This window comes from Castor canadensis, chromosome 13, assembly GCF_047511655.1.
Source record: "Castor canadensis chromosome 13, mCasCan1.hap1v2, whole genome shotgun sequence".
Taxonomy (NCBI): domain Eukaryota; kingdom Metazoa; phylum Chordata; class Mammalia; order Rodentia; family Castoridae; genus Castor; species Castor canadensis.
This window is the reverse complement of record NC_133398.1, coordinates 106,613,059-106,635,683: the sequence shown is the minus strand read 5'-3', so window position 1 is coordinate 106,635,683 and position 22,625 is coordinate 106,613,059. Positions and strand designations below refer to the sequence as shown.

General features: G+C 38.6%; 1 protein-coding gene across 5 annotated transcripts in view; it reads left to right on the top strand.

The window, feature by feature from the left end:
- Spin1 (spindlin 1) overlaps nt 1-15,190 on the top strand; it is a 65,834-nt gene extending 50,644 nt beyond the window's left edge. For all 5 annotated transcript variants that reach the window (XM_074052426.1, XM_074052423.1, XM_074052427.1 and 2 more), the window contains 3 exons: nt 2,526-2,779; nt 7,974-8,207; nt 11,616-15,190. In XM_074052426.1, the coding sequence (XP_073908527.1) occupies nt 2,526-2,779; nt 7,974-8,207; nt 11,616-11,815 (688 nt within the window). In that variant the 3' untranslated portion in view covers nt 11,816-15,190. The remainder of the gene's footprint in view (nt 1-2,525; nt 2,780-7,973; nt 8,208-11,615) is intronic.
- Nucleotides 15,191-22,625: the final 7,435 nt, after the last annotated feature.

The following is a 22,625-nucleotide window of genomic DNA, read 5'->3' as shown; positions in this document are numbered from 1 at the left end:
AAAATTTTCCAGAAATAAAGTTTTTAGTACTCACTCCTATGTCTTTGTTTTGGGGTTGCAGGCACTTGTATCATACAGATGTTGTATCTGAAACCATCTCTTTTAATCTTCATTTCTTTTCCCCATATATCTCCCTTTCTCTTATGAGCTCCCATGGTACCATTTCCTGTAATTTAGTCTTCAAGTCTAAAATTATTTTTTCAAATTGCTAGTTTCTTTACCTCGTCTGACTTTTCTTGTGTCGTGTCTTATCTAGCTGTTTTGTTTCTGAACTTCTCTATTTCTGATACATATTTCTATATAAGAGTTCTCCAGAGAAACAGAAACCAATGAGATAGATGAGTATAAAGGAGATTTATTATGTGGAGTTGGTTCATGCAGTATGGAGACAGAGAAGGCCCATGATCTGCTGTCTGCATGCTGGAGGCCAAGGAAAGCTGATGGTATAATTCAGTCCAAGTGCAAAGGTCTGAGAAGCTGGGGAGCCACTGGTGTTAAGTCCCAGTCCAAAGGCAGGAGAAGAGTGATGTCCCAACTCAAGTAAGAGGCAGGAAGTAAAAAGGTGAATTCCTCCTTTTCACCTTCTGTCCTGCTCTGTCCATATTGGTGAGGACAAGCCATCCTTTACCTTCTTTACTCCATCTCCCATTCAATTGCTAATCTCATTTCAAAACATGCAGATACACCCAGAAACAAGTATTTTAATCTGGGCACCCTTTAGCACAGTCAAGTTGATCCATAAAATCAATCAATACAGTTCTTCTTTCATAGCTTCTGTTATTTGCTAGTAACGGTTTTTCATTTATGGTCATATTTTTCTCACCTCCCCCCACTACTTAGGAGAACATCAATGAAGAGTAGTCATTTCTTTCAGTAAACTGTCTTTGATTTGTTGTCCAGTAAAATATTCATGCAAATGAGAAGGAGTGAAAAGATTCCAGTATAGGTTTCCTAGCTTCAGAGTTCTGAGGCTGCCTCTGCTGTTTTCCTATGGCATATTTAAAACAAGGCCCCCTCCCTATAGTTACCTCTGTCAACTTGTTGAGATCTGCCTCTTTTGGGTTTTCCCTTACTACTGTCTTCTGGTGACACCCTGCCCTGTTAGGATTTTTGTTCTCAGTGAGATCTGACAGGGCAGGGACAGCCTCAGTTTTTTGGCCTTATAAGTCTTGTTCTTAACCTTACGATCCCCCTTCCCAGTCTCCCTGCTTTGTCTCAGTTCTTCATGTCCCTCTTGGGTAAGTAGTACTTGTTGGCCTGCTTTGCCAACCTCCAGGACCCTGGCTTAAATCCGTGTGATTAGTTCAGAATAAATTAGTCCTACTTAGAATGTGTGTGTGTGTGTGTGTGTGTGTGTGTGTTTGTTTGTGTGTTATACTTTTAAATATTACAACCTACAGTACATAGCTTTTTTTTTTTTAAGACTTTATGTTCTATGACAGGTGCTAATCACTTTTATTCATGGTATACCACATGGGAACGTCATCCCCATAAACTTGGGAAGGGAGTTCTTCTCAACTGTTTTTCACTCTTGTCAAGTATCAGCATCTGCCATTTTGGTTCCCAGTTTGCATGTAAACCAAATCTTGTCCCTTGTCCTTTGATTCCAAGGTGAAATGAAGGTATTTTTCCCCCAATCTCAAGAACTAGTGTATTATTTCTAAGCATTATGTCTAGATTTTTCAATTGCTAGTAGTACAGAAGCAGTGTCGTTTGATGTTGCTTCAGTAATTTTTAACATTACATTCAGTATTTGCCATAAACTCAAGTGTGTTAACTTAAGATTGTATGTTTACTAGAGAAGCAGTGGTAGTATAACACATTGATACAAGTCAGCCTGGACTCCAGTTTCAGTTAAAGTGAAAAGTCTAGTTTATGCTTACTGTTAAAACCAGTAGGGGCAGAATTATTAAGGAATTAGAATAAGTGAATGAATAGTCATACATTGGTTTTTGACTTGAAATGAATTTGTATGATGTCGAGTGTAAGTATGTTTAGGTACTGGTTTAATCTATCACATGTGGTCAGTTTCTCTCCTTTAACTTGGACAATTTTGAGTTGATTGAATGAGAGGAAACACAGAAAGCTCTAAAGCTTAAGACTAAGGCTTCCTGACCAGTAGTTTGTGTCTGTCTACACAGTTTGAGTGGCCAGCACGCTCTTACTACTAATGAGTCATTTTACTTACTTGGTGCTGGAGGGGGCCCACACGTGTGGGCGAGGCCGTAAGCACCTTGAGTTTCTGCAAACAGGAATGTGCCACTTAGGAGGGTTGTTTCTGTTTGTTTGTTTTTTTCTTCTAATTGAGACAAGATCTTGCTTATGTAGCCAAAGCTGGTCTGAAACTCAGAATCCTCCTGCCTCTCACCTCCTGAGTGGTGAGATCACAGATAGCATACAACTGCTTGCAAATAAGACTTTACACATGACTTGGGATCTTCTGTAATGAGAGCATACGAGCCTGTGGTTGTGCTGGATCTAGGTATGCACACTTGTGAGATAATATCTTGTGTGTGTGAATACAGAAAGCATCGGAGCAGTGTGGGGCCGAGCAAGCCTGTGTCCCAGCCCCGGCGGAACATCGTAGGCTGCAGGATCCAGCATGGGTGGAGAGAGGGCAACGGCCCTGTCACCCAGTGGAAGGGGACTGTCCTGGACCAGGTGCCCGTGAATCCTTCTTTGTATCTTATAAAGTATGATGGATTTGACTGTGTTTATGGACTAGAACTTAATAAAGACGAAAGAGTCTCTGCACTTGAAGTTCTCCCTGACAGAGTTGGTAAGTTTTTTTGTTTTGTTTTGTTTTGTTTTTTCCTTTTCTTCTTTTACTGTTTGTGCATTATGGCTTTAACAGTGATGATTAAAATGGATACTTTTTGGTAATTCTTTTACATTGTTGGTATTTTTACTTCTGTTAGAATTCAAGCATTCCTGATAGATATTTAAATGAGTCATCTAAAAACCATAAAAGTTAATCCAGAACAGATGTTCTGAAAACAGTCTAAGGAATTGTGTAGGATATAAAGATGTATCAAGTTTTCATCAAGAAGCTTACAGTGTCATTTCTCATGGTTATTTCTTACACTTTTGCACATTGTTATTAGGTCTCTGATAGCTAAGAGAAATATTACACATTTATTTCAGAATCTTTGTGTGAAGTGTATCTTTCATTATGTATTACATAAATGATAATAGCATTTTGAGCCAAAATGTAAGCAACCAAGATCAGAGCTTTACTATCCATTTCTTAGGGCTTGTTTGAACAATGTTTGTGGAAATGAATGGCTCTTTCATGTCATATAGTACCAGTTTTGCCTTGCAAGTGTTCCTTAGAGTATAAGGTCTAAGTTAAATAATAATTAATTTTAGTTACTTGGGCTATACCCAAGTAAATTATACTTTAAGTATATTTTGAAATGTTTTATTATTATAGTGACACTCCTGTTGCTTAAAATACTGGTTTGTGCTTTTTTTGGAATTGTCTTTAAAGTCTTGGAGACTAGGAATTTTGGAATCAAATTGAAAAAGAAAGCAAGCAAGCAATCTAGTTCCCTTCCTTTGCTTTTCTTCAGAAGGCGTCATCGTATTCTTGGAACAAAAGTTTCCCCAATAAGTTAGTAAGTCTTTGCTATAACAGCAAGTGATCTCCCTAATCTTCCCCTCAGGTATCAAGTGCTAAGTCTTTGCTTAATATATATAACATAGTTCACTTTTCACAAATCTTTTCTTCTCTTTCATACTTTCAATGTTTTTGACTTTTTTTTTTTTTTTTTTGGAGACTAGGTCTCATTGTGTTGCCCAGGCTGGTCTCCAACTCATGAGTTCAAGTGATCCCTTCCATCTTAAGAATATATGGGACAAGAAGTATGTGCCATTGCACCCAGCTCTTGACTATTCTTTTTGTGTGTGTGTGGGGAGGGGTAGGGTAGGGTGTGTGGTACTGGTGTTTGAACTGAGGGCTTTGCACTTGCTAGGCGGGTGCTCTACTGCTTGAGCCACATGTGTGTTCAGTCCTCAACTGTTACTGTGACTGAACTCTTGTTCTGCCTCTTGGGTGCACATCCTGTATTTCTTCTTGATCTTGACATCAGTTTATTTCCCACATTAGAAATGTTAACATTTAAGAATCTTACCTGCACAGCTTAAAGAATATTATCCAATGCTTATGTCAATTATTTGTGCCAAATAATTGTCATGTATTGTTTCTGATCCAGAATTTTAGTTCATCAACCTTTCTTGGGTAAGACTGCTGGCTCACTTGAACCTTTTATATATTGTTGCACGACTTGTGAGCATCAGTGCTTTTATCATCAGAGAATGAAAAAAAACAAACAGGTGTCTCTGGTAGTGGGAACAAGGGTTATATGATACTTCTTATAGCTTTGGGTTGTCCAGTTTCCATCAGTGAACATGGATTGCTATTGTAAAATAATTGAAAAGGAATCCAAGTGCCTCTGTGCAAATCAGCAATGTATTATGTACCTATATTCAGCTAATAATTGTTCTTGATTTTAGTATTCACTATGATACATGAATCAAAAAGGTTCTTTGCCTTTTATATTCTGGGTAGGAACAAAATACTCTTCCCTAATTTGCTTCTGACAGTATGTCGGATGATAGTTAAATTATGTTTTACTTAAGTTAAAGGTGATGAAAAAGTAAATCAATCCACTGAAAAGCATGTGATGGCAGCAGTGGTTCCCAAGGGCAGGTCTGGACACCCTTAGGGTTCCCTGAAGACCTTCAGGAGGTGTGCAAGGTGACTGTTATTTTCATAGTATTAACATACAATTTTCCCTCTTCATTCTCATTCTTTTACAGTTACAGTGAAGTATCCCACTGCTGTTTGGAAGATCCATTTAACCCAACAAACATATGAGCAAAGCATCATGTTATATTGGCAAAAAAAACAAAAAAAAACTATTCAAAGGACAAGATTGACAATTAAAATATAAATTATGGTTAAACACACATAACATAAAATTTGCTATCTTAACCATTTTTAACTGTATGGTCCCTTAGCATTAACTATACTAAGTTGTGAAACGTGACCAGAACCTTTTCTTGTTGCAGATCTGAAACTTTGTTACTATTAAATAACTTCCCTTTTCTCTCTCCCTCCTCAGACCTTGACACCCACTGTTCTGCTTTCTGTCTCTCAATTTGGCTACTCTGCCTCATAAGTAGTATCATACAGGATTTGTCTTTCTGTCACTGGCTTATTTCACTTAGTAATGTACTTAAGGTACATCTGTGCAGTAGCATATGACAGAATTTCCTTCTCTTTTCAGACTGAAAATAATATTCCAGTGTCTGCTACACATTTTGCTTTATCTGTTCACCGACTGATGGACATTTATCTCACTTCCACTTTTTGGTAGTTTATAAAATTTGTGCACTGTAAAATTGTGAATAGTGTTGCTCTGTGCATGAGTGTACAAATGCTTCTTTGAAGTCCTCCTTTCCATTTGTTTGAGTCTATACACAAAAGTGGGATTGTGTGATCATAATGGGTATTCTAACTTGATTTTGTGTGTGGCGGGGGAGGGACTCTAGTTTGAACTCAGGATTTTAAGGCTTTACACTTGCAAAGTGGATGCTCTATTGCTTGAGCCATACCTCGAGCCCATTTCTCTCTTGTTATTTTGGAGATAGAGCCTCAAACTCTTTGCCTGAGCTAGCCTTGAACAGAACAGTGATTTTCCTGATCTCAGCCTCCCAAGTAGCTGGGATTATAGGCATGTACCACCATGCCCAGCTCCACTGTGTCCAGCTCTAATTTGAATGTTCTGTATGGAAGTACCTTACTGTTTCCTCCAGTTATACCATTTTACAATCCCACCAACAGTACACAGGGTTCTTGCACTTCTCCATCTCTTTGCCAGCAGTTGTTTTTATGTTTCCTTTTTTGATAGTAGCCATCCTAATGGTTATGAGATTATAACTCATTATAGTTTTGATTTGAAGCTAACAGTGTTGATTTCTTAACTTGATAGTTAACCATTTTGTATATGTCTTTGGAGAAATGTCTCAAGTTATGTGATAAGGTTTTTTGTTGTCATTGTTGGAATTCTCTGTATTTTGGAGGCATGGGTTTTAATGTAACAGGATGACAAGTTTATTGAAAATTTTATCAGATTCTGTTTTGCAAATAACCATTAAAGAGCTTCTTGTTGGCTTTTTAAGAAGAGGATTTAGAATTATCTTAAAGACAATTGGTATACGGTTCTATTTCACAGCATATCTTTGTGAGGCTGAATTTTTTACATCAGCTAAAAGAACAAATATCAGATTGAATCCTGAAGCAGATAGGAGAATCAAGTTATTTTTTAAAGCTAGACATTTAAGAGACTTGCAAAAACATAAAATTATGCCACACATACTAAATTTTTGTTAGAAAATAGTTATTTTTATTTAAAATGCAGTTATGTAGATCTTTTAAAATATTTTGAATTTCATTTTCTAAAGTAGTAAATATTGATAGGTATTAAACAGGTGCTTTTTAGGTCCTCAATAATCTTTAAGAACATAAAGGAATCCTGAGATCCAGTAGTCTTGAAACCTGTTGGTATGAAAAAACCAATGTTTTTAGTGTCGTGCAAAGGGGAATTCCATGTAGTTTCTGATTGTTACTGCATACGTAAGCAAGCACCATCATGCATGGGTTGGTTATTCTGATTAAGCTGAATAGCAGTATGTTTTGATCAAGAAGAGCTAACTTTTGATTTTATTTAGCAGAGATTGTCTAAAATTGGAGGACTGAGGAAACCTTAGATTCATTAGAATCTTCCGTACTTTTTCCAGTATTTACAAAAGAAAAAAATGAAGCTGGTAATTTTTCACCTACTTTTTAAAAGAATTAGAGAGTAGGGCCTGTGCTCTAAACCGTCTGATTAAATCTTACAGCAAACATTGAACTGTGCTCGTAAATATTAAAAACAGAGAGAAGGCCTTGGCTGTCATGAGGCTGCCAGGCAATAAAGAAGTAAGCAAAACAAATAATAAAACATGGCACTTTCGATAATGGAGAATGTTACTAAGAACTATAACTGTGTAACATGACTAAGATTAGTGGGCCTGCTTTCACCTGGTCATGAAGAGTCCCAGAGGGAACATGCTATGGAAGGAGCCATAGGCCCCTGCAGGAGTGGGGAAGAGCATTCCAGGAAAAGGAGGGCTGGCTGACTGGGAGTGAGCTGCAGGGTCACCCAGGAGGAGAGGGAGAGTAGAGAGGTGGTAAAACCTCAGGGCAGAGGTGGGGTGTTAATAACTACCACAGTGATCAGTCCAGTTGCTGTGGTGAACAAGTTGTAGCTAGAAAAGTAAAAACTGTGTCTTCACAGATCATGAAAATAAGATTAATGAAAAACTTATCAGTTTCTTTTAAAACAACAATAAAACTTGTTATCTTAAGTATCTTGAGAAGTTAATTTCTTTTAAAATAAGTGATCTGTTAATATGAAGGGGGAAGCAAGGTGGACTGTATGTGGGAACTCGCGGTTTTTCCAACTCTGTAAGTCTGAAATTATCTCAAAACTTAAAATAAATTAAAACAATAACAAAAGCACAGTTAAAACTTGAATGAATTTGTAATTTTGGTACAATACTGAGAACAGACGAGTCCAGAAAAATAAACAAAAGGTGGGGGGAAACACATTCTGTTACCTCACTTGGACTGCATACACTTCTTATTTAATCCTATGTCCCAGAACTTTGTTTCATGGTTGTACTTCTGAAAGGTCTCCCAGTGGTTCTCATGTTTGCTAATGTATTACACATACATGATTTTTTAAACAACATAGAAGTTTGGATGTCCTGCACAATGTTCCACTCTAGGAATTGTTAGTGTTTCATAGGATTTCTCTCCATCTATCCACCATTTTCAGTCTGCTTTAATAAGTTCAGTCTTGGTAGTAAATATTCAGCAAAACATTTGTCAACCCCCCCCTCCTTTTTTTTTTCTTAATTCTCAGCAACATCTCGAATCAGTGATGCACACTTAGCAGATACGATGATTGGCAAAGCGGTAGAGCATATGTTTGAGACAGAGGATGGCTCCAAAGATGAGTGGAGGGGAATGGTCTTGGCACGGGCACCTGTCATGAACACATGGTTTTACATCACCTATGAGAAAGACCCTGTCTTATACATGTACCAGCTCCTAGATGATTACAAAGAAGGCGACCTTCGCATCATGCCCGATTCTAGTGAGTATATATTGACAATTTTTAGTTTGAGTAATTCAAAAGGTATTTGGATTTTGGCTAAGGTATTTGATTAACTAGTTTACGGATTTTTTTTAATTATTTTTTTCATGGTATTGGGATTTGAACTCAGGGCTTCACACTTTGTAGGCATGTACTATGCCACTTCAGCCACTCTGCCAGGCTGGCTTGGACTGCAGTCCTCCTGATCATGGCCTCCTGAGCCACCGGTGCCTGGCCTTGCAGACACATTTTTATTTTTGAAGCTGTATTCTTTTGATAATGAACAAGCATAGGCTATAAAATCTTTATCATCTTGTCACAAATTTTAGATGAAAAAGTGTTACTTGTGCTTGACTTCACTAATAAAATGAAGATTATTTTAAGCTATTAACATTACTGTTTGTTTTTTGTTACTTAAAAATATATGAAGGTATGGAAAACAGTAAATCTGTTTGTTTCAGCTCTAACAACTCTTACCTCATTGCCAGTCTTGTTTTATCTACTCCTCAGCTGAATTACTTTGAAGCTAATTGTTGATTTTATCTGTAAATATTTGAACTTTAGAGAATACTAATTTCAGCAAACTGTTAATTGGGGGTTCAGGGTATAGCTCAGTGGTGAGGGGTTATCTAGCATTTGTGAGACCATGGGCTCAATCCCCACCATCACAAAAAAATAAAACCATTAATTTTGAAAACATTCAGTAGCAAAATAGATTGCAAGGTCAGTATTTCGATATACCATTTAGCTATTTCCACAGATAGTCTCAGATAATTTAAATTCACGTGGGGAAAGCAGAAAAGGTTATGTATGATCTGGTTTTATCAAACCTGGTTTTAAAAACAAAAGAACTTTTTGCTTTTTGTTTTGTTTTGTTTTGGTGGAACTGGGGTATTGACTTGGTTTTGTGCCTACAAAGCAGGCTCTCTACCATTTGAGCTATACCTCTAGTCCATTTTGCTCTGGCTATTTTATTTTACTTATTTTTTGCTTGAGAAAATAATCATGTTTACTATAAATTCATTAGCAGGAGTTTACATCTAAGTATAGAAGCAGATCAGAAGGAATAAACAGAGGATCTGGCAATGTTCAGCATTGAGCAAAGGTCTGATGAGAGTAATGCAGCCTAGAATTTGGTAGCTGATACCATAATAATGGCATCAGCTAACATTTATTGAGAGCTTATTTATTAAACAGTATTGTCTATGATCTGTAGATTATCCATGTGCGAGGCAGATTCTGTCTTCTTCCTCATTTGGGGATAGAGAAATCAAGGTATACAAGGGTCAAGGTCACTACTGCATCCTGAGTAGCTAGGATTACAGGTGTGAGCCCCTGTGCCTTATCCTAATAAGGATATATTTGTTGTACGGGGGCCATTCACTGTGATAATTCCAAATAGGCTTACATTGGTTAGATCGCCCTCACCATCTCTCCCCCTTGACTTCCTCCCCACCCCAATAGAGCAATCACAAGAGGTTTTATTATTCTGTTCATGTAAGCATATGAAATCCATCAAACATACTCTCTCACCTTAATCTCCTTTCTTCATCTTTCCTGCTTCCCCAAGTTCCACCAACTCACACACACACATTGCACCTATTTTACGGTCCCGTCCTTCATTATTTCTGAGTCAGTGTTCAGAAGGGTTTCTCAGTGTATCCCTCCTGTGAGTATGGCCCATTCAACCCTTTCCCTCCCATCCCCATTTTTCAACAGCTTCAGTACATAACGTTATACTGAGATTTTTTTAAAGTTTGTTTACATTTGTTATAAAGAGATAATACTGGGATATATATTAAGGAATTTAGTTACTCTTCAAGTATTCCTTAAAGTATTTCTCTAACCTGCATGAAATTTTTAACATTTTGTAGAGAAATATCTAGTAAAAAGTAGTTAACCTAATAATAGAAAGTCCCAAGTCATTTGTATGTACTCTGTCACCTTTCCAAGTGCTTCTTGATCTTTTCACTCCTTTCTCCAAACTTTGTTTTTATTTATTATTTTGTGTGCCTGTGGCACTGGGATTTGAATTCAGGTTCTTGCATTTGCTAGGCAGGCGCTCTCCCACCTGAGCCACTCCACCAACCCAAACTTGTAAATTTTTTGTGAGTGATACGGAAGTTTATTTACCATCAACCAAGAGCTGATGCGCTCATTTAAGGAGTTCTGAAATGGCCTGAGTCCCAACTCTCTTGCTGATAAAGTAAGCCTCAACAGGAGTTCCTCAGTTCTCTGAGACCCTATTAAGTTGTCAGTTACTTAGTAAACATGAAAGTTCCATTAAAGTATGGCAGTAGGATGATGATGCTTGAGGGAGGAGAATTTTTGAAGGGCAGAGTTGAGCTTAGATTTATTTTTCATTTCCCTGTTTAGAAATGATTATGTACAAGTGTTTAATTTGTATTGCATGTGTTTTTGTACCAGAGATCTAACAGTATTTGGATTGTCATTCAGTGAGAGAGTTTCTTGTAATCAAAGAGATCAAACCAGTGTTGATGTAAATACATACATGGTATAGGATACTTGTGAGAGTGAAATAGTGCAGTGCTGCTGATCATATTAGGAGAGCACAGACTGCCTTGTGCAACTGAGACATCTGGTCAACCTAAGATCATCAGCTCTTGTAAGGAAAAGAGCTCGGAATCTTCAGAACCTACAAGGAATTTCTTAAAATAGATTTGTTTTTGTTGTTGGTAGTCGTGGTTTGCTGTGTCAGCCTGTATATTCTCCTTGAAGTCACAGGGCATGCATTTCTGGGAACCCTCAGAGATTGTGTTGTATTTTCTAGGCTGATGTTCACTTAGCTCCTAATTTTAAAGTATAGGGTGGGGGAGTCTTTTTATTGAAACTGGGTAAGGAAGATTATGTGGAATGCAATGAAGTTGAGGGGGAAGAAGCTTTTAAAGAATTTACAGAGTAAAACCTGTGGGAATTCTATTTCAGAGTCATTCAAACTTATTTTTAGGTAACTGTAGCTATAATTTAACATGAACCAAAGGAATTTTGGTTATGGTTATCAAACTAAGTGATGTTTTATTGGACCGCAGCACACCCACTCATCTCTGTATCATCCTTTGCTACTTTCATGCGGCATTCACAGAGTTGAGTGGTTGGGACATTAAGCATGTATCCTCAAGCCTAAAATATTTACTGTATGGCCCTTTAAGAAAAAATTGACCACCAGATGGTCATCATTATGAATTCAGGATATTTCAGAAATTTTTATTAATAACTGCAAAATTAAATGTGAGGACTGAGGTGTGGCTCAAATGCAGTGCATGCTTTGCAAGTGTGAAACCCTGAGTTCAAACCCCAGTCCCACCATAAAAAAAAAAAAAAAAAAAAAAAAACGTGATTTGGTGTATATTTAAAAACTAACTTTAATTTTTTTCCTTTTAAATGTAGATGATTCACCTCCAGCAGAAAGGGAACCCGGAGAAGTTGTGGACAGCCTGGTAGGCAAACAAGTGGAATATGCCAAAGAAGACGGCTCAAAAAGGACTGGCATGGTCATTCACCAAGTAGAAGCCAAGCCTTCCGTCTACTTCATCAAGTTTGATGACGATTTCCATATTTATGTCTACGACTTGGTGAAAACGTCCTAGATGTCATCCTGAACTTTGCCAATTTGTGGAACTATTAAATGTATAATTTGTAGACATAAAGACTTGATTGCTTTCCAGTTTAATGAAAGCTTAAATGTCCCTGCGAACCCACAATCTCTGCCAGCAGAACTGGTTTTGTTCTGAATAGTACAGATTGATGTGAACACAAAGCATTTTGTGTAAGGAAAACTCTTTCCTCTTGCAAGAAGTCTTGTTTGTTGGGAGGGGAGTTACAGGCAAGTTTGGTAAAGTTAAGAAACTATAGTCATTTAAATCTGAATAGATCTTAACCATTTCCCCCTTCACTCTAACATTATCTTACTCTGCTGCCACAATGCAAGCATAGTTGGTTATTTTGTTAATGCCTTTTTTGAGAGATACGTATCTATATCTACCTGTCTATATCTACATCTGTGTGCTTACGTATATAATATATATATACACACACAGAGTACACGTGCACACACACACCACTGGCAGTCCTTTCCTCGTGGATTGGGATGGGGTGATAAAATTTTCTCCAGTTTAACAGGAGTGCTTGACCCGTGGCAGTAAATTAGGGCACAGGAAGCACATAGGGACGTTTATGTTGTTTGGAAGGTCAGAAGTTCAGAGCACCTTTCCAGTCTGGAGGCTTTCAACCATAAGTCCAATTATGACTTCATTGTGAGCAGTTAATAACCCACATTAGAATTTGATAAACTGCCGAGACATCTGGATAAAAGGCTGCCTTCAGTTCTAAGCTTTGTAAATGTTTTTGTTTATGTTTTAATCATAAATCTTTTTTAAAGTAAAGCCCAGGTCCTTGGTTCACTGATATAATGGAGATGTGTTTTGGACTGCACATTTGGTCCATTATTTGTACAAATCAGCAATCTGGATTTTAGTACATGGATTTAAAAGGCAACAGTGCATCAGTGGTTTGTGTGTATGTGGTAAGTTCCTGGAAGAACAGTGCATTTATATTAGAAATGTAAGTTTTAAGAATGGCATCGTTGCCTTCTAACAAGTTCTCTGGGACATTTTAATTTTTATTACTATTATTGTCGATACATGATTATGGTCAGAGAAGGCCTCCTCTTCCCTTCCCGGCCCTCTCCCGCCCGGCTTTTCTCCACAAAGAATGTCTCACAAATAACAGCTTAATCTTTTGACACCTTTTTTGGTGGTGTATGTCCGGGTGTGTTGTTAAGTGGGCTGATTCCCTCCAGTGGCCCTCGGGCTTTGCATGTCAGTGGTGTGTACCATAGAAGGCCAGTCACAGAAGGCTCATGGGTGTAATAGCAGCCCTTTGCTCCAGAGTTCTTTCATGGTTTATTCCTATACGGTTGTTTGAAACTGAAATAGAACTGCAAATATGGTTGGTTGATAGATAAATGGCTATTCTCACTTTGTTTTGGAAAAACCCTGATAACTTGACAGCCAGGAGAAAGAAGGTATGTGAAACCAGTCTCTTGTAGAGATTGGAAATCTTACCTACAGTTTGGGCAGAACCTACACAGGGTGCATGCTGTCAACCAAACACCAGAGGTTTGGATGTGAAGTCTGTGTTTTCCTAAGTATGGGCTGTTCTCAGTGTTAGAAGTCATTCCATGATTGCACATCCTAACCGTGCATGGTCTGCTTGATGCCCATTTTGGCCTTCACAAAGGTGTGTGCCTTGTGCTCTTCGATGGTAGCAAGTGCTCACCACGTGAATACAGTACCTCAGTTCTCTGTCTCCTATTGCAGTTGCCCTGTGCCCAGCACTTCACCATGGGCAGCCAGGGCTTGCTTCTCAAAGCCGTGTGATACCCCAGTCTTAGGCACTTCTCATGTGTGTGTGAACAGGTGTCTTCCTGCAGATCTGCTGTGTGTCTCTCTGCATGTAAATCTCAAAGCTGAGCCTGGCTCCTGGAGCCCATACTGACATTTGTGGCACGAATTGTTGAGTGTGCAGCATGCAGACAGTGCAGAACACAGTACAGTGACTTCAGGCTGAAAAATAAAAGATCCTTTTGAAGTATCCTGAGGGTTGGGTCAATTGAAACACTTGTAGTATTATCTGAGGACTTGCATTGTGGTTTTTCTGCAAGCAACTTAATATACCCCTTATCTCCCAGTCTCTAGAGGAATGCAACATGATGATGATGATGATGATGATTTCAATCATTGGTTCATTTTATTGCCTTGAGGGCTTGAGGGAAGGGGAAGGGTATTTTTTTGGCGGGGGTGGAGGGGTGGGCTCATTTTTTTCCCCCATTCTTTATTTCAGTGGCTTACACCACAGTTGATGGTGTGACTAAGTCTGCTCCCAAGCCCACGTATCTTGGGCTTCATTTTAGGCTCATATTTCAGATCTGCATGCATTGCTTGCATTTTTCTGGTATCTAAATGTTGATTCCTTGTTCTAGGAATTCAACATTAATTTCCAAAATTATCATGGAACTTGTGGCAACACAAGACATGAATCTATGTATAAAATTTATTGGCCTTTCTCATTTTCCTGCTCTAGTATTGTATTGTGTGTGTGTGCGTGTGTGATGTCAGGCTGCCACGTAAAACTTCAGAGAAGAACTTTAAAAGCAGACCATCCTTTTTGCATGCTCTATTCTAAGTAGAATGTTCAGTGTAACTAACTAAAATTGCATGTTAAAGATATTTAGGTTTTTTTTTTCTTTATTTTTATTTGCTTTCAGTTTCCTATATATTTGCTTACTGTGCTGTTGTAGTGGTTGTAGGATAAAAATGCACTGGTGAAGCAAATGTAGTGCCAACAGAAGGTGATTTTCCAGTTGTATATGTCATGCAGCATTTGAAGGGACTGTGCGTTCTTAAAAAAAAATCACAGTTGCTTCTAAGCCAGATTACATTTTTATTGTTTTATGTGCCAAACCCCGAAGTGCATTGGGCTTGAATCTCTGAACACTGTAGACCCATTAGAAGACTGTTCTGATTGTCACAAATTGTAGTGCCTGAAAACACTCTTAAGCTGATTGTCTTAAAAAAAAAAAAAAAAAAGAAGAAGAAGAAAGTCCTCCAAAGATGAAACAGGAACAATTATTATAAGAAAATAATTATGGTGGAAATGTCTGTGGTTCCTTGGAAATGCTGCGCTCTCTGTATTTTCCATCGTTAGTGCAGTTTGAATGAATGTGTATAGTTCAGAGGTCTTCGTGTTCACACTTTAAAACTAGGTAAATGACCTCATCTTTCGAGCTTGAATTTAATTTTAGTTTTAATTTTATTTTATACAATGTGTAGACAGTTCCCTGTTCTCTGCATTTAGAAGTATACACAGTATAAATCTGTTAATTCTGTAAGTAATTTTTATAATTATGATGTAACCCCATCCTTCCTTAAAACATTCAAAATAAACCCTTTATGTGCAACTTCTGACTGTAGATTTTGTGCTCCCAAGCAAATTGTGATGTGGTAAACCTACCTCAAGAAAGTCTTTTTATCCAAGTAGTCATTTCACTGTGATGAACTGTCAGCTACAGATAGATTTTAATGGTAACTCAGTAATACCTGAAAGGATAGGGACCCCATAACCATTGTTCCAGCTATCTTAACTATCAGAGTTCATGATTTGACTGGAATTAGAAGTTTTACTTTATCATAAGATTTTAAGCTTAAAGGAATTATTTTAAGTTGAATTCAGTAATGTGTATTTTTATATTTTCACATCTGTTCTTTGGATATTGGTTACAATACTTTTATTCATAATTAAATACCCATCAGTGAGACTCAATAGTAAAAAGCATTCATTCTTAATGATAAAGAAATGAAGGTAATATTAACACCTGTATGTGTTCTGTGTTTAATCTTGGTCATTTTAATTGGCAAGGAAAATGTAGAGTGTTTCCCAGTTTATTTTGACTAAAGGAACTTTTAGGAGAACGGTTGATACTTAGTGAAGGATAAATGCCAGTTGGGCTTCAGAACACCTGGCTTACAGGCTTGTGTTGGTGCAGCAGCTGTGAACCAAGACTGAGGTGGCCTGCAGACAGAGGAAGGGGTGTGCCTGGCTCTGGCAGAAGATAGCTATGGTGTGGGGTGTGAGAGGGTACCTAGCCATTGGGTTGTGCTGGTGCTCAGTTCAGTCTAGGTTTCCTAACCTTCCTTTCTGAAGGCAGACTAGTTACTATCGTGGTATCTTTTGAAGGTTACAGCTGTATTTTCCCAAAAAAAGTGATAAAAGCGAGAACAGTTTCAAAGTGGGAAGTTGACGACTGGAGTTTGTGAACTAATACCAGTCAGGTTTGAAGTAGGCTGTCCCTCTGGGAGAGTTGAGGGATGAGCCCCCCTTTTCCTCATTTCTTCTCTTGGTTGCAGTTAATCTTGTGATGATAACAGCACTCCACGCTAGAAAGCATTAGTAACTGCTCAGTAACAAGCTCTTGCCACTAATTTTTTCATTTAGTTCCTAACAGTCCAGTGAGAAGTCACATTTCCTCCCTGTTTTACAGATGCAGAGGGGGTAGGGGTGGAGGCTCTGATCCAGAATTACAGGGGTGGTGTAGACTGACCCCTGGTTTTGTTCCCAGGCCCTAAACTGCTCTGCTGATGCTCCAGAATTAAATTACTCACTGGGATGATTTGAATTAATAGTGCAATATTCTCTGAATCATTTTTATGTAAACTTATTGCATGAGTTGATAATAAGAAAGTTTTCCTATTTCCAAACTGAGCTAATAATTAAAATGGTTTTATTTAGGCATTTATGTCTGTATAATAAGAACCAGTGAAAGTTACTTTTTTTAAAAGATAACTTTAAATGTATCAAATTAGTACCTTTATAAAACCTAAGTTTCTTAGGCTCATAGTACACAATGTCATACCTTGTTTTTATTATGGTAATTCATTTGTTCTGTGTCGTAAAATTAATTGCAAAGTTTTAGGTTGCAGAGTTTCAGAGAGTTAGGTAACTGTGTGCTTCTGCAGCCATTCTTCTTAGTCTCCCATCTCACTTTGGTTTGCTATGACTGATTTGGTTAAACCAAGGGGCAAATAGATTTGGGTATTGTTTTGTCACATAAGATTGCCTAAAAATGACGTTGGTACTCTCTCTGCTTAGTTTTTAATGAAGGGCACTGGGGGAGTCTGTCCTTGGTAGTGCTGATGTAGGGGAGCCACTCTCTGCCCTCCCTTTTCCATTGACCATTACAGTAGCTGAACAGGCTTACTCCTGGCTCTGTTTACTCATCCTTCCCAAACCTGTCCCCATACCCCATCACCAGACTTCATGCTTCCATGGAGAAAACTGAGCTTTATGTACCATGTGAACTACTTAAAGCCCATTATAAGATTTGGTGATTTTATATTAAACTTGAGAATTCTGCTTTTATGTTGAAACTGTTGAGGCAGGTTATGATACTGTGAAAGGACAGAAGGCATTTTTAAACCCTTGAAGTTAATATAAATAACTTCTCAGTTTCTCAAGATTGAGTTGTAGCATTCTGAATTGTTTTCACATAGATCGTGAAAATAGCTTGAAATCCTTTTGCCATAAACTTGTCTCTTCAGGGTTTCTAAGAAACATAACCGTTTTCCACTGCCTTCCTTTTCACTCACGCTTAGGCTTGCACAGGTACATCAGTAGTGGCTCTTTTTCCTAAAGTAGCTCTGAGTGTGCTATTTCCTGGGAACCTGAGTTTACCAGTGCTGCTTCCAGTTTTCCTGTAAAGCTATGGTGAGCTAGTTCTCACCATGAGTTTATTTCTTAATCTAAATCTGACTTGTCACACTAGGAAGGACAAAAAATTGTCATTTTCAGAACAGTTCTGCAGAGGACAGTAGTGTGTTAAATGTTCTCTCAGTATGTCTGAAGAGGTAGAGTCCCCAATCTGATATTACCAGGACTGAGACACAGGAGAAAGATTATCAAGAAATGTCAGCAGCGCACACAAAAACTAACCGCTAGCTCCTGGTAAAATTCACCCTGTTATCAGCCATTAGTTTTATAACACATTTCTAAAATATGCAGAAATGGCTCATCCATTATCAATTGACCCCTTTACGGCGTGGGGGAGGGGTTCAGGGAACGCAAGACTGTGCAGTACTGGAGGTTGAACTCAGGGCCTCGCACTTGCTAGGGAGGCACTCCACCAGTTGAGTCACTCCACCAAGTCCTTTTTTTTGTGTGGAGTATTTTCAAAATAAGGTCTTGTGAATTATTTGCCAGGGATGGCTTCAGACCTCGATCTTCTTGATCTCTGCTTCCTGAGTTGCTAAGATTACAGCTGTGAGCCACCCTCAATTGGCTTGTTTTATTTTGTGAGACAGGATGTCAATATGTAGCTCAAATTGTAGTTGAACTCATGATATTCCTACCTCAGCTTCCTGAGTGCTGGGAATATATAGACTTGCTGGCAACACCACTTCTGGCTTCCTCACCCCCACTGGTAATTGTATCCTTAAGATGTGTCATACTCCAGTAAAATTGATACATGTAATTGTCTAAGAGTTGTTCATTGCTAATACTCTGCATGTTATATGTGTCAGTAAGCTCAGACTGCTCTTTAGGTACCACAGATTGCACAGTGTGCACATCAGAATTTGGGACTGGAAAGCTGAGATGCAGGTGCTCAGTGGGGATGTTGTCTTCTGAGCCCCTCCTTTGCTTACGCTTGGCCATTGTCTTCCTGTGTCCTCACATGGCTGTCCTCCTGCTTGTGCCCCACTCTTACAAGGAGATTGGGTCCCTAAAGGGCCTCATGTTACCATAATCATCTTTGCACTGTGTCATGTCTTACGCACCCCCCAACACCCAACACACACACACACACACACACACACACACACACACACTCACTTACTCACACTCAGCCTTGCTATGTATCCCAAACTGCCCTTGAACTCACTATCCTGTCTTAACCTGCAGGAATTATATGCTTGAAACCACCACACCCAGTTACATAGTCACCTCTTGAGAGATCTTCATCTGCAAATGCAGTTTAGGGCTTCAGCATGATGAATTTTGGGACCACAAAATTTAACCTATAACAATGTATTAAAAGTTAGTTGGATTTTCCCACTGTTGGTTAAGAGAAAGAGAGCATTATTTATTTGTTCAGAATATTATTCCTGGAAGATACTAAATTTTAAATAACACCAATGTTCCACTTAGGTATAAAAGGTCAGATGAAGCCAGGGCACAAAAAAGAGTGGAAAGGGTCAAGTACCTCTTTCAGATGTAGCTCACTCACTTCTGCGGGTACAATCTCAGACACATTTTTTAGCTTCTCAGACATGTTCTCCCCCTCTGCCAAATGCAAGGAGGGACTCTGCCCTTGTCAGGTTTCTAGAGAGATGTGGCATGTGAGCACAGCTCAGTCCCAGGCCTGACACAGCCTCTCCCTACCATGCATGTCCTCATGAAAGGAAGTGCTTGTGTCTTTGAAGGCCTTGTCTGTGTTCTGCAATGGCTTGATGTTTGAGATCATGCTTAGTTCCACACAGATCATTTTCTTGTCAGATAATGTCCATCTGGAATATTGTGGATTTTATGGGTTTTTTTGTTTGTTTGTTTGTTTGTTTAAGAACACTGGCCTCTTTCAGTGTACACAAGAATTGTGGTAAGCAATGTTAAAAGGTTAGTAGGCTGTTTGACGTCTGCTTTATTGTGGTTGAGACACAGATAACGAAGGTATGTTTGTGTTTTAAGTTTGCTCAAGTCATAACTAGCATTAGTAAAGGGAGGTGCTGGAGTTTGCAGCCAAGAGTCTGGCTGGATGTGTAGTGATGTCAAAAGCAGGTCTGCTTTTTGAGCAGAATCCTACAGCAGCATTCCTTAGAAAAGCACATCAGGGTTGTGTCTGATCTGTGCACAGCATGAAAGTGGCCACATCGTCCTTGCTTCCTACTTTGGGCCTACTGCACTGCGGATTTCACTAAAACCTTTCTTTCCTTTTTGATGCAATCTGAAGTGATTTGTCTTTGGAAACATTTAAAAGTTTGTGTTTCTAGGGGAAATTTTTCTGAGTTAAAATTCACCTTAGCGTTACCTTATCATTACTAATTCATTTCCAGTATGGATGTGTAACATTGCTTAGGTCTCACATTCTTTCTGAATAAAACCAGCTGCTTTATTTAAGTGACAACAGAATCACTGTCTATTTTGATACATACTCAAATATTTCTTAGATTTTTGAGAGGGTTGTTTCTAAGGCTGGTGTGTAACTGTAGAACGACCCTGTGTTCTTCCCCAGGCAGCTTTGTAAAGTGGTAGGTGTGGGCAGTGTAGACATCAGACATCAGTAGTGAGGCAAACGTGAGCATTTTTTGGCTCTTCTGAGGAAGCTAGGTTAGTAGGTTACTATTCTGAAGGTTTAATAATTTAGGGGATAGTCTATCCTAGAAAATATAATAGATGTTGATATCATCTTGGTCTTTTTAACTTATAAATAAGTCAATTCCAACCTACTGTGGCTTTAATACTATGCAAACAGTGGCATTTTATACATTGCAATGTATTTTCCTTTAGTGTATAAATTACTTCATAAGTCACCTAAAGTCCTTTATGGAGCAAAGTAAATATAAGTAGCTATTTTTCGCCTCTTGAAAGTCCATCATTTAATCATTATTAATACTTTGATATTTAATATAATATTAGTTATTAATTTAATAATTTTCTGGCGGTACTGGGGTTTGAGCTTAGGGCCTCACACTTGCAAGGTAGGTGCTTTACCACTTGAATCACTCCTCCAGCCCTTCTTGTGTGTATATATGTTGAATATTTTCAAGATAGGATCTCTCAAACTGTCTCCATCAGCTGGCTTCGAACCATGATCCTACTGATCTCTGCCTCCTGAGCAGTTAGGATTACCGGTGTGAGCCACCAGTGCCCAGCTAAGTATGTATTTTTAATCTGTCATACTGAAGATTACTCTTTTCTTCCTAGATAAATGTGAACTAATAGCATCTTGTGGCACCAGTCCTCAGAGAGGCAGTTAGCAGGAATGGCTGCTAAGATTTGCTGTCATTGTTACATTTTTAAAGTTTGCCAGTGAATGGAGTTCCTGAGATTCCAGTCTGGGGAACTTGGGAGGTGCTGTGCCGGGCAGCAGCCAGACTTTGCAGATAAATTAACAAGGTTCACAAAGATTTAGCTTTGGACAAAGATTTTTGGAATCTTTGTTCTGATCTTTATTTCTTTGTATTACTGGGGTCTGAACTCAGAGTCTCGTGCTTGCTGGGCAGGCACTCTACCACTTGAACCACTCTTCCAGCCTTGATCTTTATTTTAAAACATACCTGTGCCTCAGCTTTTTTTCTTGCAGAATTTTCTTTTTAACATCTTTGTGTGATTTCTTTCTCCAGAATGATGTGATTTTCTATTTTTGAAAAGCATTTTAGAAAGTTGAATTTGCCAAATTTATCTGAATCAGTGGCAGTTCATATTGCCTATGAAACTACAAAGAAAATTTGGGACATTAAGAAGCTTTTGGCTGCGAATGACCATGTCACAAACTTGCCACTGCTCACTAGTTCAGTCAGGTACTTTCATGGTTAATGTCTTAAAATGCACAGTGGTGTGTGCTGGTGGCTAATGCCTATAATCCTAGCTCCTCAGAAAGCAGAGATAAGGAGGATCACAGTTTGAAGTCAGCCCAGGCAAATAGTTCGTGAGATTTTTATCTCAAAAATACAACAACACACACACAAAGGGCTGGCAGCATGGCTAAGTTGGTAGAGCACCTACCTAGTAATCATGAGGCCCTTAGTTCAAACCCCAGTACTGCCCAAAAAACAATGGTGCCTGGCCTTGAACTAGGAGCCTCAAGCCAAAGCAGACATTGCTACTTACCCTGGCTCTTCCTTGCTGCTCCATGGAGGACCCAGGTCTAAAACTTGCCTTTTAGGCGTTTTAATTCTCTGTGACATTGAAGAACAGTGTGGTATAGCTTTTAGGAATTAAAAAATATATATATGAATTACAGCATTCTCACTTGATAGTTACAATTCTCTCAGCTGGTCATTAGTGGACAGAATGTTAATACTATGGAATCCAGCAGGGCTGTTCTGCAGTGAGAGGACTTTCTGCTCAGGAAGTACACAAATGTTCTTTCTGAGTTGGAGCAGTATTCTTTTGTAGTTTGGACCTTGGCTGTTCAGCTGAAACATCTGCCTGCTACTTGTCAGGCTCTGTCTACGAACTGTCCTATAGTTTTATCATGCACGGAAAGGTGAAGTTTCAAGTTGCTTCCCAATATTATCAGGAAAATCCAAAACCTACCTAGTTTCTTTGTCTCTATAATTTCAACTTTCCTAAAAATTTTTTGTGCATGTTTTCTTACCCTTTAAAGACAGCTCTAGTTAACCATGTCCCGCTGGAGCATGGAATGAAGTGCTAGAATGTGATTTGACTAGATGTCATATTCAAGGTGACTGGACGGACAATCCACTCAGAGTATTGTGTTTTGTTTTGAGACTGGGTCATTCTGTGTAGCCCAACTGTCCCTGTATTCACAGTCCTCTCCTCTCAGCCTCCTGATCACTGGGTGTGCACTGCCACACCCAGCCCATGTTCTTATCCTATCACCCTTGAGAAAATGCTAGCTTGATCTTTCTGATGGGGATAGTGTGGGATTTCATGGAATTCAAAAAAGTTTACCTATTTTGAGCTGAGAAACTACTAAAATGGGAATCAGGGTGTTTTAATGTTTCCTTTACACCGTGGAAAGAATGCTAGGATTGACTTAGTATTTATTCTGGTTCAGTATTTAGCAGTGAATTAGAAGTGTTTTCAAAGGTGGTATTAGAGACCCTCAGTAATCAAATGATGTATCTGAGGCTAATTGTTTTTCCAAGAAAATGAAGTTCCTGT